Below are 16,359 nucleotides of genomic sequence, written 5' to 3' on the forward strand. Positions count from 1 at the left end.
CAAAATGTATCAAGTTTGAGGATTCAGCATGTCAGGTGTGTAGGGGTGGTTTACATACTACACCACTACTTCCTGCACACATAGTTATATATGGTGCTTCTCCACAGATACATGCTTGTATCATGTATAACTATGAGCCCAGTCCTTGAAATTGTGTTTGGTCTGAGAATCCGACCAGGGCCATAACTATGAGCCCAGTCCTTGAAATTGTGTTTGGTCTGAGAATCCGACCAGGTTTGTGTTTCACAGATTGCATAGGGGCTGCAAAAGTATGCATACAAGTGAGTTTCAATCCCCTATCAATCTCCCTTACTAATGCAATATATAGTTCCAAATATTCTGGATATTTAGTATGAAGAGTTTTAGATGCAGGGTTACATATCACTTATACAGGTGTCTAAAGTCAAAACAAAAAAAGGGATTTCTGAGATCACTGTAAACCCATTAATAGTGAGATATAATCGTGCTGGCGATTACGGCTGTCAACCAAACAGGGACATCACATGGGTTCACAATTTTGACCCTGGTCGTTGCATGTCCCTTCCCTGAATGTCGTCAAGGGATATTTATCAATCACCATGACAGCGAGGAGTCTTTCAGAGGCTCTCGGGCCTGCTGTAAGTAGTCAATATCTTATCAATATTTTATTGAATATTGTATGTGGGATCTCAACCCCTAGTGTTTAAACATCCTGGGGACCTAAAAAAATAGTAGAAAAAACATAAAAAAATACAAAATCATAAACACATTAGGTCCCTAGTTGTCTGCTGGTTAGCAACACACACATGCTTATGACCATAGAAAAACACACAGCCACAACAATAGAATAGGAATTGGACCTTTTCTATTTTTGCTGGCCCGTCAGTCGGCTCATGCAAAGGGCCTCTGAATCTATGACTATGGGCATGAGCCTTATATAGAGAAATGAGGACATGTGCTAGTCGCTGAAAATATGGCCAGCACACAGCACTGTTCTTGATGCCTAATACATTAGTAATGTAGTGTAATTAATGCAGCAATAGTTTGTGTGATTCAACAGAAAAAACAAAATTCATTCTGGGACAACCCATTTAACAATATTCCTAATTGTTAAAAGTGTTTAAGGTACCTATTGAATACAACGCTGCCTGAGATCATCTAATATGACAGGTTAATCAGGCTTTATAATTGTGGCTAATAATGTGGTGACTCCAGTTGTAAAGAATTTGTGTTCTGAGTGACGGTACTGTTAAAGTCCTTGTTAGAGTTTAGAAATAATTCATGGTTTTCACCAACCTAGCTATAAAATTATGATCAGATAGTCCTGTAACCTCAGGTCCTAGGAGTTCTAGACACAAAAATCCAATAAAGTATTGGACCACCTGAGTGATATTGTACATGGTTTGGGAAAAAAATCCTGCTGGGATTCCTGCTAGTTACATTATCTCACTAGAAGACTCCTCGGAGAATATACAACAGAATTAGATCCTTTCCTTTTATTCCCATTTCATAGGCTTTGCCTTCCCTTCTTACATGAGAAGGTAAGGTCTAACATCACCAGGAGGTTGGGTGAAGTAGGACTAGTAAAACCTATGCAAACATTCACACCTAGGAGATCTAACCCAGCTTTGCAGTACCGAACAGAATTAGTCATTATTTCCTGTGCTCAGGATAGGGTATAAATATATGATTGTGAGGGGTCTCGTCCGTTGGCCTCCCAGAAATCAGCAGTATGCAAAAATTGCTAGTTCCCCTGATCTGTGGAGACCTCTGGGCCATCCAAATATGCCTATCACAGTCCTGTGATAATGATTGGATCAGGGAGACTTGTACTGAACTATTCTCCTGCATTACGAGTAATGTGAGTATGCTAATTAGGTAGGGAGGGAGCAAACATGGATCCATCCATATGACAGTAAAAATTTTAAAATGATGACATTGATCACTTTGAGTAGAGAATGCTAGAGTGAACATTCCAGTTGTGGAACAGGAACAATGCCTTTTAAAAATGAAATGAGTTGGTGAATGAAGGTCCTCTTTATATAAATTAAAAACGACTCTAATGCTAGTGGAAGACAGCAAATAAATATATATATATCTATATGTATATGTCTAGTGGAACACAGCAGATAAATACCGTATATGTCATTAGTTTGTAATATGACGACACCAATTGTGGCCAGACCACGGGCACAATAGAAGTTTATGGCTCCCGGTCATGGTGTGGTGAGCAACAGCCGAGTCAGGTGGCCGCTCATCTGCCTATGGAGGGAGGATGGGTGAGGTGTGCTCACCCCTCCTGGCCCTGTGGTCGCCCAGATCCGGTCCAGGCGAACACACAACAGAATTTATTGTTTGTTATTTTTTTTGGGAAAAACACAAATGTAACTTAATATTGCTTTTCAAAATGCATATTTGATGTTTTTTTTAAATGCAGGAATAAACAGTTTTGCGTAATATCACCTTTAAATGATCCACTGAAACGTACCTGATTCACTTCCAATCAGAGGTTGATTGGCAAAATGTTGGATGAAATCTTTCACAGATAAGAATTCATTGAATCCAAACTTGACAGTTGTACCACACTGAAAGACTTGAAAGTGTTTGACGGAGTCCTTGGCCCTGAAAGGTAGGCAGGAGTTTATGAGTAAGCCTAGGAAATATATCTCTATATTTGTACATAAAGATACAGCGACATCCACAGTTCTGATTCTTAATCTTCATAGGGACAGTGGGTGATAACAATGGGGATCATTTACTAAGGGCCCGATTCGCATTTTCCCGACGTGTTACCCGAATATTTCCGATTTTTCCTGAATTGCCCAGGGATTTTGGCGCACGCGATTGGATTGGATCTGGCATGCACGCCACGGAAATCAGGGGGGCGTAGCCGTAAAAAAGACCAGACGGATTCAGAAAAACCACCGCATTTAAAAAAAAAAAAGTGTCACTCAACACGCGCTTACCTTCACCCACAATAGGACGGTGAACGTCAGTGCATTCCGATGGTCTTCAGCACAGCAGCAACACCTGGTGGACGTCGGAGGAACTGCCTGAGTGAATCCCGGCCGGACCCGAATTCACCGCAGAGAATGCGCCGCTGGATCGCAAATGGAATGGGGAAGTAAATCTCATTGTCTGTAAAGAGCTGCAGAATATGTTGGTACAAGAAAATGAAGTACAAATTGTACATTAGCAAAATAAATCAATATATTAGAATTAAAATATAATATACAAATGTCCTCTGCATGATGCTGCTACAATATGGTAGGCTCTGATACTAGCATATAAAGGGGTTATCTGCTTTCATTAGCAGTCTGTAGTGCTGACAATAGCTTGTAAGAGCTTATAACAGAATCACAGTCCTGTGTAATTTATGTCTAAATAATAGACTAAGAAGATAATAAACATCACATTTATTAGTCTGTACTCACAAACTTTATATTAGTGGAATGAAGAGGAAGGAGGCAACAGACGGTGGGGTGTCATCTTGCTCAACTAAAGAAAAGTAAAGAAAAAATCTCCTAGGGTCCTTAACATTTCCTTGTATGATACATTCACACGACTATAGGGGGAAGTCCCCCATACATAGGCAATATCTGCACATGTGTGGCTCAATACCGCTCTTTACACGGGGAAAAGATCTTTTCCCATGTTACCGGCCGTGTGCCGTGGATCGCTACGGAAAGGGGTTAACCCCTCCTCCTCTCCATCCCAGCTGACATATGCCCGCCTGTCTGTAGCTGTGCGGGCATACATCAGTGTGAATGTAGTCTTAAACCAAGTGGTGATCAAAATCAACATTCATACAAAGACTTACAGTACTGCCACGGGAGTTTGTGCTATTTAAATACATCAAAAGATGTCTACAGGACTATTTTGCCATAAAATATACAGAACCCCACTTACCATGACCTATAGAGTGAAGTAAGTTGTTTTTTGTGGTGTCAGTGGAAATTAAAAAATATTATCTTTTATGAATGTGGGAGTATGTTAAATACCCACAGGCTTGGATATGCACTTGACTAGTCAAGCAGAAGAGTATATTTTCGAATTTTAGAGTTTCTGCCTTCATGTACAGTTGTGAGCAGACATTTACATACACTATATAAAACACATCTGCATGTTTTTTCAGATCAGATATATCAGATATGAAATCAGAATAAACCTTTCCCATTTTATTAGTTAGGATTACCAATTTTATTTATTTATGGCAGCATGAAAGTTTTCAAGCCATTTTCATTACTTTTTTGGAAAGTCAAAAGTTTACATACATTTCATTAGTATCATACCATTACCTTTAAACTGTATGACTTGGGTCAACTGTTTTGCATATCCTCCATAAGCTTTTCACAATAGTTGGTAGGAATTTGGGCACATTCATCCTAACAAAACTGGTGTAACTAAGCCATGTTTGTAGCCACCTTGCTCTTATCTGCCTTTTCAGCTTTGATCATAAATTTTCGAGATCATGTTTAAGATCATGACATTGTGATGTCTACTCCAAAAGCATTGACCCCTCTGGCAGGATATGTTCTTCTTTTATATTCTTTTATCTTATAAAAAAAGGCTTTAAAAATTATACAAGTGAGCCTTAGGGGCTTCAGGCTCCATTAACACCTATGGAGTCTGGAACTCCTTAGGCTCGTTTGCATAATATGTCTTTTTTTGTAAAAAACAGGGAATAAGAAGATAAAAGAAGAGTGGATCCTGCCAGAGGGGGCACACACCAATATGTCAGTGTACTTGGTTTACAATCCTTCATCCTGGAGGAAGATGTCCTTTAAGCCACATAATGTTTTTTTCCTCATGATGCCATTAATTTTGTGAAGTGCACCAGTCTCTCCTGCAGCAAAACAACCCGACAACATGATGCTGCCACATAGTGTTTCACAGTTATGATGTGGTTCAGTTTTTCCCCTTTTTCTCCAAACGTAACAATGGTCATTATGGCCAAACAGTTCAATTTAAGTTTCGTCAGACCAAAGGACATATCTCCAAAAATTAAGGTATTTTTTTTCCTGTGTGTATTTACAAACATTAATCTGTTTTATTTTGGGGTAATGGCTTCTTCCTAGCAGAGTGGCCTTTCAGCCCATGTTGATATAGTACTTGTTTCACCATGAATAATGACACACTCTTACCATGTTCAGTCAGCAGCTGGTAAAAACAAATATATATATATATATATATATATATATATATATATATATATAATTCTCTCATTATTCTGGCATTTGGCAAATAAAAATAATTGTGTTAATCCTAATTGACCTAGAATGAGAATGGTTTATTCGGATTTATTGCCAAATGAGAAAAACATGCATATGTATCTTTTTATATAGTATATATAATCTTCTGATTTCAACTGTATGTTGTGATTGTCAACACTTTTAGCAATGTAACACTACTGTTTATATCATATACCAGTGGTGGCGAACCTATGGCATGGGTGCCAGAGGTGGCACTCGGAGCACCCACTGTGGGCACCCAAACCATCACCCCTGCACAGAGTTTGCCAGGTCTCAAAACCTCCTCCTGCAGTCCCTGGCCACCCAGGATGTGCTGTGGTCAGTGCTATTTTAAAGCTACACATCCTTAGCTGCCTGGGAATATAGGAGGAGCAAGGAGGTGCAGACAAGGCTGCGTTATTATTGGAGCTCCTGCACTGGGCCCCGCAATTCTTCCTGTTCAGGGGCCCCTGGAAGGAAGCTACAATTATAATCCGAATTTTATTCAACTGTATTGGTGTCCTTAGGACATAGATACAATTAAAAGCTGCCATGTTGGCACTTTGCATTTAAATAAGTGGGTTTGGTTTTAATTTGGGCACTCAGTCTCTAAAAGGTTTGCCATCACTGTCATATATTGTAGTTCCTTACAACAAAGGTACTATAAAAGGCAAGCATGTCCCTTTTTTCTCTTAAAATTAAAACACTGTTTAGAAGGATTTTATTATAATTTTTTGACCTCTTGTAACCCAAATTTATTTGACCTCTTGTAACCCAAATTAATTTTGTGTGGCCATACAAATTATGGGCACACAATCTTTTGTAATCCAAGGCCCATCTTGAAAGATTGCTAGACTTAAGAGGATTCCGGGAAACTGTAAAGGTATGTTCACATTTCAAACACCTATGACACTATAAGAAGGGGTCATAATAAGTGTATGTATTTCTCAGTCTGTGATCTAAAATAATTTTTGATGTTTTTATTTACCCATACCCAAACCCTGTATTGCCAATCTAGTATGCACCCAATGAAAAATGTGACGACAACTTGCAAAAGAAATTGCGTTCATGGATTATGCATACAAGTTGTTTTTTTATCATGTTGAATTTGTTATCTGATGGATGTCCAGTGCTGGTTGACAGCTGTCTTTGTATATTTACTTATACAGGCAATTCTGTCAATCATTGATAATACATTGGAGTGGAAACCCAAAATGATTAAGAAATTCACTTAACCACCCTTTTCAGCTCCTTCTTCTCTGTACTATTATATGTTTATAGCAAACATCATGAGGGACCTTTTCCATTCTCCTTTTGGAAGCGTGTGTGCAAGTGGATAAGACCCAATGTTACCTACTCCCTGTGCTTATATGTCCTGTACAGTCGATTATGGACTTTCTTAAAATCCTTATGTTACCCATATATCTTCTTTTCTAGATAAAAGGTGTTTCTTTGAATGATAAACATACAAGGATTTAAAGTAAGAATGTATGTACAATACAAATGGGCAGAATGGTGACTTAGTGGTTAGCATTACAACCTCGCAGCGGTGAAGACCTGGGTTCAAGTCCCAGGGTTAACATCTGCAAACAGTTTGTATGTTCTCTCTGTGTTTGCGTGGGTTTCCTTTGTTTTCCTCCCACACTCCAAAACATACTGGCAGGTTGATTAGATTGTGAGCCCCATGGGGACAGGGACTGATTTGGCAACATCTGTGCAGCTCTGTGTTATCTGTGTGCGCTGTATAAATAAAGGAATTATTATTATAAAGGAAATGCATATCCAAAAATAAATACCAGAGAATGGTAAAACCTTATCAAACCCACCTGTTCCAAGATAAGCTACCAAATAATCACAAGCCAAATTTGCTAACTTGCAGAAATCCATTACATTGAGAAAAAACTGTAGTGGGAACATGCAATGGCAATACTTATGTCCAGCAAACAGATTTGTCTACCATACCCTACGTTGTAAATTACAGGAACTGCCTTACTTAGATTTTCTCAGGACATGATAGAACGTATGTACAGTTTCTTACAGAAACCACAGTGCTTTAAGCAACATTAGTCAACCTAGGACCACTTCCTTCAGACAACTTGTGTGATTACCCAATTTCCATAGTCTACCGTTACAAAAGCAAGTCCCACAATTACTTCTCTTGATCTCAATAGTGACATTAGCAGCCATATCCAGTAAAATATGTCTATGTTTCATAGTCAGTATTTCAGTGTTTCTTTCAATTTTGATGATATAAGCAACCGTGTAGTACCAACATGTCATAATTCCATACACCATAAGTATCATTCCACAACAATATATCATATACAACTGTAGATCGTTATATTTTCCCACATCATCTGTCGTTTCATACACAGCAGTAGCACACAGTTTTGGCTTCAGATGAGGACACTGGAACTATTTTTCTGCTTACTACTTGGAAAGTCTTGAAGATTTTGCAATCTTCACATTAAAATGTCCTATCTTAGGATATAGCGCAAGAAATCTGCAGTTCATGCCCTGAGAATATTGCCAATGATTCGTAGATTCCAAACAGCGGCACCAGAACAAATAAACTGAAGGCTGGTCATACAAATTCAAGGTCATGGCTGGCAGTATTCTTTCAGCATCTGGATACAGATCTAAATTAACAAACATCCCAGGCAAAAGAGGAAACCAAGCCCCTTTACAAATGGACTTTAGCAGTTCTCATAATCACAGTTGATCTGCCATAGGCTGAGCACAGACCTGCTTACATACTGGAATCCCAAGTTGTAGCAGAACTCACATGCTTTGCTTTGCAGATGCTGAGGGCAACAATCAGTAAAGGTGAATGGTGCTTGCCATGGTCATCAATAAAACTATTATGATGATATTATTCAGTAATACTAAATATGAATGAATTGTCTATAACATCAGTTGCCCTAAAATGTTACAATGTATGTAAAGGTTTATAAAACTGGTGAAACAAACTGAGAACAACACACAGTTATCTTTATCAATCCCCCTAGAATTTAAATGGGGTGGTTGAATAAATGTATGATGACATGAATACAAGGACATAGGGCTCCCATCTTCTTTATTCTGGGATACCCAGTATTCTAAAACAGATTACCCATATAATGGATGATTGATAAGCTGCAACTCCGCAACAACCTCTTTAAGTACAGTAATAACAGTTTGGAAATAGATAGCAAAATATTTCCAGAAAAGATCTCAGATGTTAATCTATCAGGTATGTCTATAAGCTGCCATCAACCTGAATCCAAGTTTGTTGTACCTACCTTACTGACAAGGAGTATACATTTGCGTTTGAGTCGCTTGTCCTCAGGAGATAACTCCCATCCTGACCATTTGTAAGCAGAAGAGCTTCAGCTGCATGTCGGGAAAGGTTGTCATGGAACCACCTGGTAAGAAAGGAAACCGTTTTTACAAAACCAAAGATGTACCAAGTACACACAATTTGTTATTGTCTACATATATCCAGTATTACTTGATGGTATGACAAAGTCTCCAAATACTTTTGCTTTGCAGTTAAGAGGAAACAAGTCTGAAGCATTATAGGAAGTCAAGATGACATATTGTGCAACATTTTGTTGCAAGATCATGAAGATTTGTGTAAACAGATCATTGAAAATGTTATAAAATGCAATGTTAAACCATTTTTTTTTTTTTTTTTTCCAATTACAATAAAATACATGTTTTGGGTACACATAAAGATGTTGTGTAACCGTGTACAATCTGTTGATGATTCCCAGATAGTTCAGGTTCAGAGTGTATGTTCAACTTATCTCACAATTTTCAAACATATAAGTTACACAATAAATCGGGGCCATGTGCAGAAACCAAAGACTAAATCCCACTTTAACTAGACAAACAACAATATGCAGCAGCATTCACTACCACTGCGTCTTTCCATCAAGATCCTTAAGTGATGCTCAGAGATTTTCTAATACTCATGAGGTTTAAGTAGGTCTCCCATTTTATCAAGAGCCTTGTAGAAGTTCCAAGCACTGGGTCTCAGAGCCATGAGGGCTTAGCCTTACAGAATGGGTACTGGGGGTTAATATGTCCTAGTCCCTGCTGGTGCTTTATTGCAGCAACGATGGACACAATGGGAACATTTATTATTTTTGGTGCCTGATTTTAGCAGCGAGTTGCACTGTGATGTTTTTTTGTGGCCCACAGCCTTAATGTATTTGGCACACTGTGAGAAGAACAAATGAACATAAGAAACGTGAAAACGCATACATGAAAGGGTTTAGAAGTTGATTAGCTTGTTTTATGTCTAAATATGCCCTAAAAAAGTGTCGGAAAAGCAGGGATTCATAAGCTGCGCCTAAATGGAACGTCAAGAAAAAAAAAATGCACGTTGAAAAAGAAGCTAAATTGTGGCACAAACATATAATAAATATGGTGCACAAGGTGCAGCAACAACAAAAAAAAACCTCCGCCAAAAAACAGATGGAAGGTAAATAATAAATGCCCCCCATGTGTATAGCACATCATGTTGCTAATGTTAATAAACTCTTATTTAGGACACATGTATCACAGAGCCCAAGTAGTGAACATTTTTTTGTTTATTTTCTACGCCATATTCATTATATTTTGGTGTGACAATTTAGCTTCTTTTGCAAGAACTTTTTTATTTTTCACTCAATTTGGTGTCAGCTCTTGAATCCCAACACTTCTCCTGCACTTCTTGTCTCCCAACACAATTTTGGCAAATAATTAGACCAACAAAAAGAAAGTCTACCCCTTCATGAATGTGGTTTGTCTGAAGCTCATTAGTTCATATAACAGTGCGCCAAATACTTTAAGGCCGAGCGCCAAAATATAAAATCACTGTGCAAATCACAGCTTAAGTAGGGTGCCAGAAACACCTAGTGCCCAAAACAAATGCCCCCTTTGTCTTTCTCAGAGTGTTCTCTGCATGAGAATCTATTTCTGTTCCTTACAATTCAATCCTACTAGAGACATGTAAATGCAAAAATATAATCTTATATAACATTTACTATATACAATCATAGCCTGATACCATAATGTGCTAAATTCAAAGAACAAAAGATGTGATCTAAATGTTCAGGTGAAGGGTATCTGTTTACGCATTTGATAATCCACAATTGAGCACAAGTTGTGAAGCTTACAGCTGTGGCCCCCAAGCACTAAGCCAATTGGCTAATATAGTTGTGGACATCTTGTCATTAGAGAATGTCCATCCACAATAAGAACATCTATTTAATATGATTTAAGCTCAGCAGGCTGGCACATACTCAACTAGGTATTTATTGCCGAAATGTAATAGCATCCAGTTTATAAAATGCAACTGACAAAAAACAAGAACTGTGTGGTCCATGATTCACTGCATTAGTCCATATTCCTAAGAGGAGCATGAACACATGGGAATGACCTCTAGCACGAGAACGTTGATGATAGACACATGCTGAAGGTCTTCTGGTAGCTTGGCCTCCACAGCTGAGCGGGTTCATTTGGATGCAGCTTATTTGTACATTGTGCAGAAGGCTGAAAGCAATATGCTGCTCACTTTGTACTACCTCTAGTACGAGCTTTATCCTGTGCTGACAGATGAAAGACACAGACATATGATACGTCACAATTTATTTTGCTCTTGTGACTGCTGCTCTTCCATATTTTCTTTTGCTTGTCACATATCTGTTTCCTGATCCAATTATTACATTTAACAGTAATAAATTATTCACTATCCATAATTAATATCCATGCAATTCTTAATAGAGTCTATATTTTGCCATTTTCAAGTACAACTTGACAATAAAAAAAAAAACTTTAAAAATACTATGCAATTCTTTGGATTACATTAACCCCTTGCCCCCAGAGCCCTTTTTATCTGTTTCAGTTTTAGTTCATACAATATTGTCTAGTATATTGTATAGTATACTGTAATTCTACTACATCTAAATAAGACCCTAATTCAGATTGTTCTATGAAGGACTCCAGGATGTCATAGCAATGGATCGCAGCCCTTGTATCATAAAAAGGTAGAGTGTCAAGCTAAGCCAATTTATGGGTTTTCCCACACATTTATAGGTTTTCCCACGTGCATGTTACTGTTGGTTGTTTGCTGCATGATGCAGTACACACCCACGATGTATGAAGAGGGCTCAGCACATTAGTCCTATTCAAACATCCTTATTGACACTATGATATACAATTTTTTTACATGGGTTTTTGACAGGAATGTGTCATGACCTAATTTTAACTAAGTTTTTTTTGTTATATATAATTTTTAGGAATTTATTATGATTTTAACCCCTTCCTGACATTTGACGTAATGGTACTGCATCGCAGGAGGTGCATTCCCGCAATTTGCAGTACTATTTAGTCAAACTTCTGGCACCAGCTCCTGAATGGAGCCAGCACCAGAAGCTGTGGGTGTCGGCTATATATTATTTATATATATTATTTATTTTTCATAAAATCTCATTAAAAAAAGTTATGTGCGCCAAAATGGTACCACTTGAAAGGACAACTCAAAATGTAAAAAATAAGCCCTAAACTAGCTCTGTCAACCAAAAAATATTAAAGTTACCTCTCCGAAAAGATGGCGATGCAAAAACAAACAAGATTTCCTCTATATTAGTTTTTTCCCAGTAAAATTGTAAAAATAAATTAAAAACTATATAATTGAGGTATCACCGTAATCGTACTGATCTGAAGAATAAAGATAATATAGTATTTTTAGTGTACGGTGTACGACCCACAAAAAATACAGAAAGAAAGGAAACCAAAATTCACAATTTTATTTTCACCCATACATTCAAGAGTTAATAAAATCTCATCAATAAGCTAATGACCCACTAAAATGAAATATTTGTAAAGTGTATCTAATGTCACAAAAAATAACCCTTTATATGTCCAAATTGCCAAAAAAATAAAGATTGTATAGCCAATAAAAAGTGACAATGCATAATCTGCTCTGAATGGCGCAGCTCCCTTCGATGCCCTGGCGTGTGCCCATACAGCAGGTTACCACCACATATGGGGTATTATTATATGTGGGAGGGATTGTGTTTAAAATTTTGTGGAGCGTTTTGGTAGTTTAACCACTGAGAATTTGTACATTTTTTGAAAAACACATTCATTTAGCCAAAAAAAAATTTACTTTCAAAATTGTATCCGATTTTGTTTTAACCCCTGTAAAACAATTAAAGGGTTAACAAACTTCATAAAAGTTGTTTTATGTACGTTGAGGGGTAGAGTTTCTATAATGGGGTAATATTTGGGGTTTTACTTTTATTTAGGCCTCTCAAAGTGCCTTGAAACCTGAGCAGGTCCCTCAATAGCAGGATTTTGCATTTTTTATGAAAATGTGAAAAAACGCACCTAACATTCAAAGGCCCATTAGATCCTACAAAAATAAGAGTATGCATAAAAAACCATGTCCACATAAAGTAGACATTCGGTGAATGTTAGTTATTAAGTTTTTTTGCTGTTATGACTATGTGTGGAAAAAGTAGAATATTTTGAAGTTCGAAAATCGAGAAGTTTTCCAAATTTTCACCAAATATCTGATTTTTTCATAAATAAACAATTTTTCAACTAACATGAAGTACAATGTGTCATGAGAAAACAATTTTAAAATCACTTGGCTATGTTAAAGTGTTCCAAAGGTATAACGACTTATAGTCACACAGGGCAGATTTGAAAAAATGGGCCGTGTCAGGAAGGTGAAAAGGGGCTTCGGCGTTAAGGGGTTAATAGAGAGGCTAAGGCCTCTTGCACACTAGCGTTGCGTTTCACGTCAGGGTGCAATGCGTGAAAAACTGACGTTTTTGCTGCGTTTTTGTTTCATTTTTGTTCGCGTTTTTTTGCGTTTTCGGTGCGTTTTTCACGCGCGTTTTTTTAAGTCAATGGGACTTTTTCAAAGGGACCAAGGTTCGGGAATAAAATGTTTTATTTAATTGAAAAATAATGTCTTCTGATAAGTTGCAAACATCTGCGATCTATTCTTCACTGTTCCGCGCGCATATATTATCTCCCGACAAGTTAGCAGATGTGAAGAACATTGAAGAATAGAATAAAAACAGTGAACACAGTGAACACAGTGAACACAGGATCATTTAAGTGAAAAACACAGTGCAGAACACAGTGCAGAATAGATTACAGATGTTCGGCACATCTGCTTACTTGTCGGGAGATACGCGCGGAGCGGTGCGAACAAAATAGCATGTGAAGAACAATATATATGTGTGAAGAAGACATTGCAGATGTATGGAAACATCTGCAATGTGTTCTTTACACACATATATATTGTTCTTCACATGCTATTTTGTTCGCACCGCTCCGCGCGTATCTCCCGACAAGTAAGCAGATGTGCCGAACATCTGTAATCTATTCTGCACTGTGTTCTGCACTGTATTTTTCACTTAAATGATCCTGTGTTCACTGTTTTCACTGTGTTCACTGGTTTTATTCTATTCTTCACTGTTCTTCATTGTGTTTTTTTAATTAAATGATCGTTCGCGAGCAGGGGAAATACTGTTATTCTGGTCACCTAGCAACCCTTACGTTTAAAACGCATTGCACTCGCATTGCACTTGCAATGATTGCGAGTGCAATGCGTTCTTGATGCATCTCCATAGACTTGAATGGGGCGTGAAAATTGCGCGTGACTCGCAAAAATAGAGCATGCTGCGATTTTGACGCGCGTGCAAACGAACGCAAGCACGCGCGTGCAAAACAACGCAAATGAAGAAAGACCCATTGAATACAATGGGACAGAGTGCAATGCAAGTTCTGCGCGTCAAATGCACGCGCAGAACTCGCGCGTGAAAAACGCCAGTGTAGAAGGGGCCTTAGGCTTAGTAATAGACTTACACTTCCTAATTCAGTAGGGGATTTTACTGAAGAAGTCACCTCATTTATATCACAGACAGGATTTAAAGAGGACCTGTCACCTGTAAAAACTTCACTAGGAGCTGCTTACTAACAGTCCCAGCAGTGTTACACTGCTAGCGTTATCGGAACCCTGCAATAACGCTAACAAACACTGCTATGCTGTACAATAGAAACGCACTGTAAGCAGTCTGTGGTATTGATGAGGGGGCAGGATTAGGGGCAGTGACTGCAGCATGACGCCTGGCCTATGGAGTAGGAGGGTCTGTCTGGGGGTGAAGCAGTGCCTCGGACTGCCCCCTCATGAATACGCCCGACTGCTTACAACGTCTGGCGTTTTCTACAGCGCGGCAGTGTTTGCTAGGGTTACTGGAGGTTTCCAATAACGCTAACAGTGTAACACTGCTGCTTCTGTTGTAGCACTAGGGGCTGCTTACTTAGTTTTTACAGGTGACAGGTCCTCTTTAATATAAAAAATGCCATTGTTACCGCCAATAGGTGAACCCCCAGTATTTTCATGTGTGACCCACACTGAACTTCATACAGATATTTAGCATACAAGTATCCTATGTATCAATATTACAATATATAACAACCCCTCTCCCCATCTTATTTTTAAATACTGTGGATGCATTGGATGACATTTAGATTTAGAGTAACTTCATCAAGTATCATTTCTCCCTTGGAAACCACCAGTTATATATTGATGTTTGGGCATTTCCTAGCATGCAGAGCTAATAGAAATGAAAGGAAATCTACCATCAAAATCAAGCATGGATAAACCAGGGGTACTTACTCATAGATCCAGGCATCGTGACTCTGGTAATTTTCTAAAATCAACTTTTAAAATGATAATTTGATAATTAGCCGTAAGGTCTACTGGGGTTGTTTCCAAAGCTGGGCAATTTATAGGTCATTTAGCCAGCAGGGCAAAGCTTAAAATTTGTGCTCCCCCTTTACAAACCTCAGCCACTGCAGAGCCTCATTAAAAACACATCAGCTGCGGCAGAACCTCATCATAATACACACCACAGCTGTTGGCCAGAATGTGTCTGCGTGTAAGATTATGATGGATCAAACTCTCTTCCATGCACATTTTGTCTTTTAAGCCCTTTTCATTAGGCATTATTATATACAGTAGTTTGCTTTAGTAAAATGCTTGAGATTTTCTAGGGGATTTCCAGGTCAGAGTTAGAGAAACAACTAAACGCATCTGTTCGACATTGTTTCCATTTCCCACAGAGGTGAATAGTAAAAATTCAAAATAGACAAGGGAAAGTCAGCTCACCTGGACACCGTGATTGGAGTTTAGACGACTGCAGCAGCACGGATTCAGCCTTCGCTCAAAGGCACCAAACGGAGATAAAGAGAAACACGATCCAGCTTCTGTATGCAGTATCATAAAATCTTCAAGGTTTATTTTGTACAGCTTAAAAACAGGGAAGTATCCCACAAGGAAACATGTATGGAAGAGAAAAAGAAAAAACGGTCTGCAGGCAAAACCTACGCGTTTCAATAAAACATCTTAATCATGGCTTAGCGTTTACGTCCGCTACCCTGGCTTTATATTCCCCTAATGAGCTGATGTCATGTGACTACCAGTTCATTCCCCCGTCTTAGATCAGCTCATTAGGGGAATATAAGTCAGGGTAGCGGACGTAAACGCTAAGCCATGATTAAGATGTTTTATTGAAACGCGTAGGTTTTGCCTGCAGACCGTTTTTTCTTTTTCTCTTCCATACATGTTTCCTTGTGGGATACATCCCTGTTTTTAAGCTGTACAAAATAAACCTTGAAGATTTTATGATACTGCATACAGAAGCTGGATCGTGTTTCTCTTTATCTCTGAATAGTAAAAAGTTACAAAAAAAGTGCAAGTAGCCATGTTTGGCTGTCTCTGTTACCCTACTTGCATGATTGTGTGCTCTACCAGGCTGCAATCACAGGCACACACATGGGCCATGGAGCCGTGAGTAGTATTGGTCCATAGAAACACATGTATAAAAACAACGTTCATGTACAGGGAGCCAAATAGGGAAGCACAAGACTACACTAAATGCAATTATTTCTACCTTGAAAAACCAAGGACCATGACACTTCTTGGCCCCTATTCTAATCTACATACTTCACCTGAACATCTCCTATTTGGGGGTTACGGATAGATCAAGGGGCATGCCTTGGGGCATAAAAATGTAAATACAACCCTTGTGTTCCTCTTCCCACAAAAGTTGGGAGACATGTAGTTTATAGAGATAATTCATGTAAGAGGGAACTTTGG

At 38.4% G+C, this 16,359-nt stretch overlaps 1 protein-coding gene across 2 annotated transcripts in view; it reads right to left on the reverse strand.

Moving 5' to 3' along the window:
- Positions 1 to 16,359, reverse strand: part of DAPP1 (dual adaptor of phosphotyrosine and 3-phosphoinositides 1) — a 36,807-nt gene that overhangs the window by 10,629 nt on the left and 9,819 nt on the right. For both annotated transcript variants that reach the window (XM_072118231.1, XM_072118220.1), the window contains exons 2-3: positions 8,492 to 8,614; positions 2,468 to 2,601 (exon numbers count right to left, since the gene is read on the reverse strand). In XM_072118231.1, the coding sequence (XP_071974332.1) occupies positions 2,468 to 2,601; positions 8,492 to 8,614 (257 nt within the window). The remainder of the gene's footprint in view (positions 1 to 2,467; positions 2,602 to 8,491; positions 8,615 to 16,359) is intronic.

This window comes from Engystomops pustulosus, chromosome 1 (assembly GCF_040894005.1).
Source record: "Engystomops pustulosus chromosome 1, aEngPut4.maternal, whole genome shotgun sequence".
Lineage (NCBI taxonomy): Eukaryota > Metazoa > Chordata > Amphibia > Anura > Leptodactylidae > Engystomops > Engystomops pustulosus.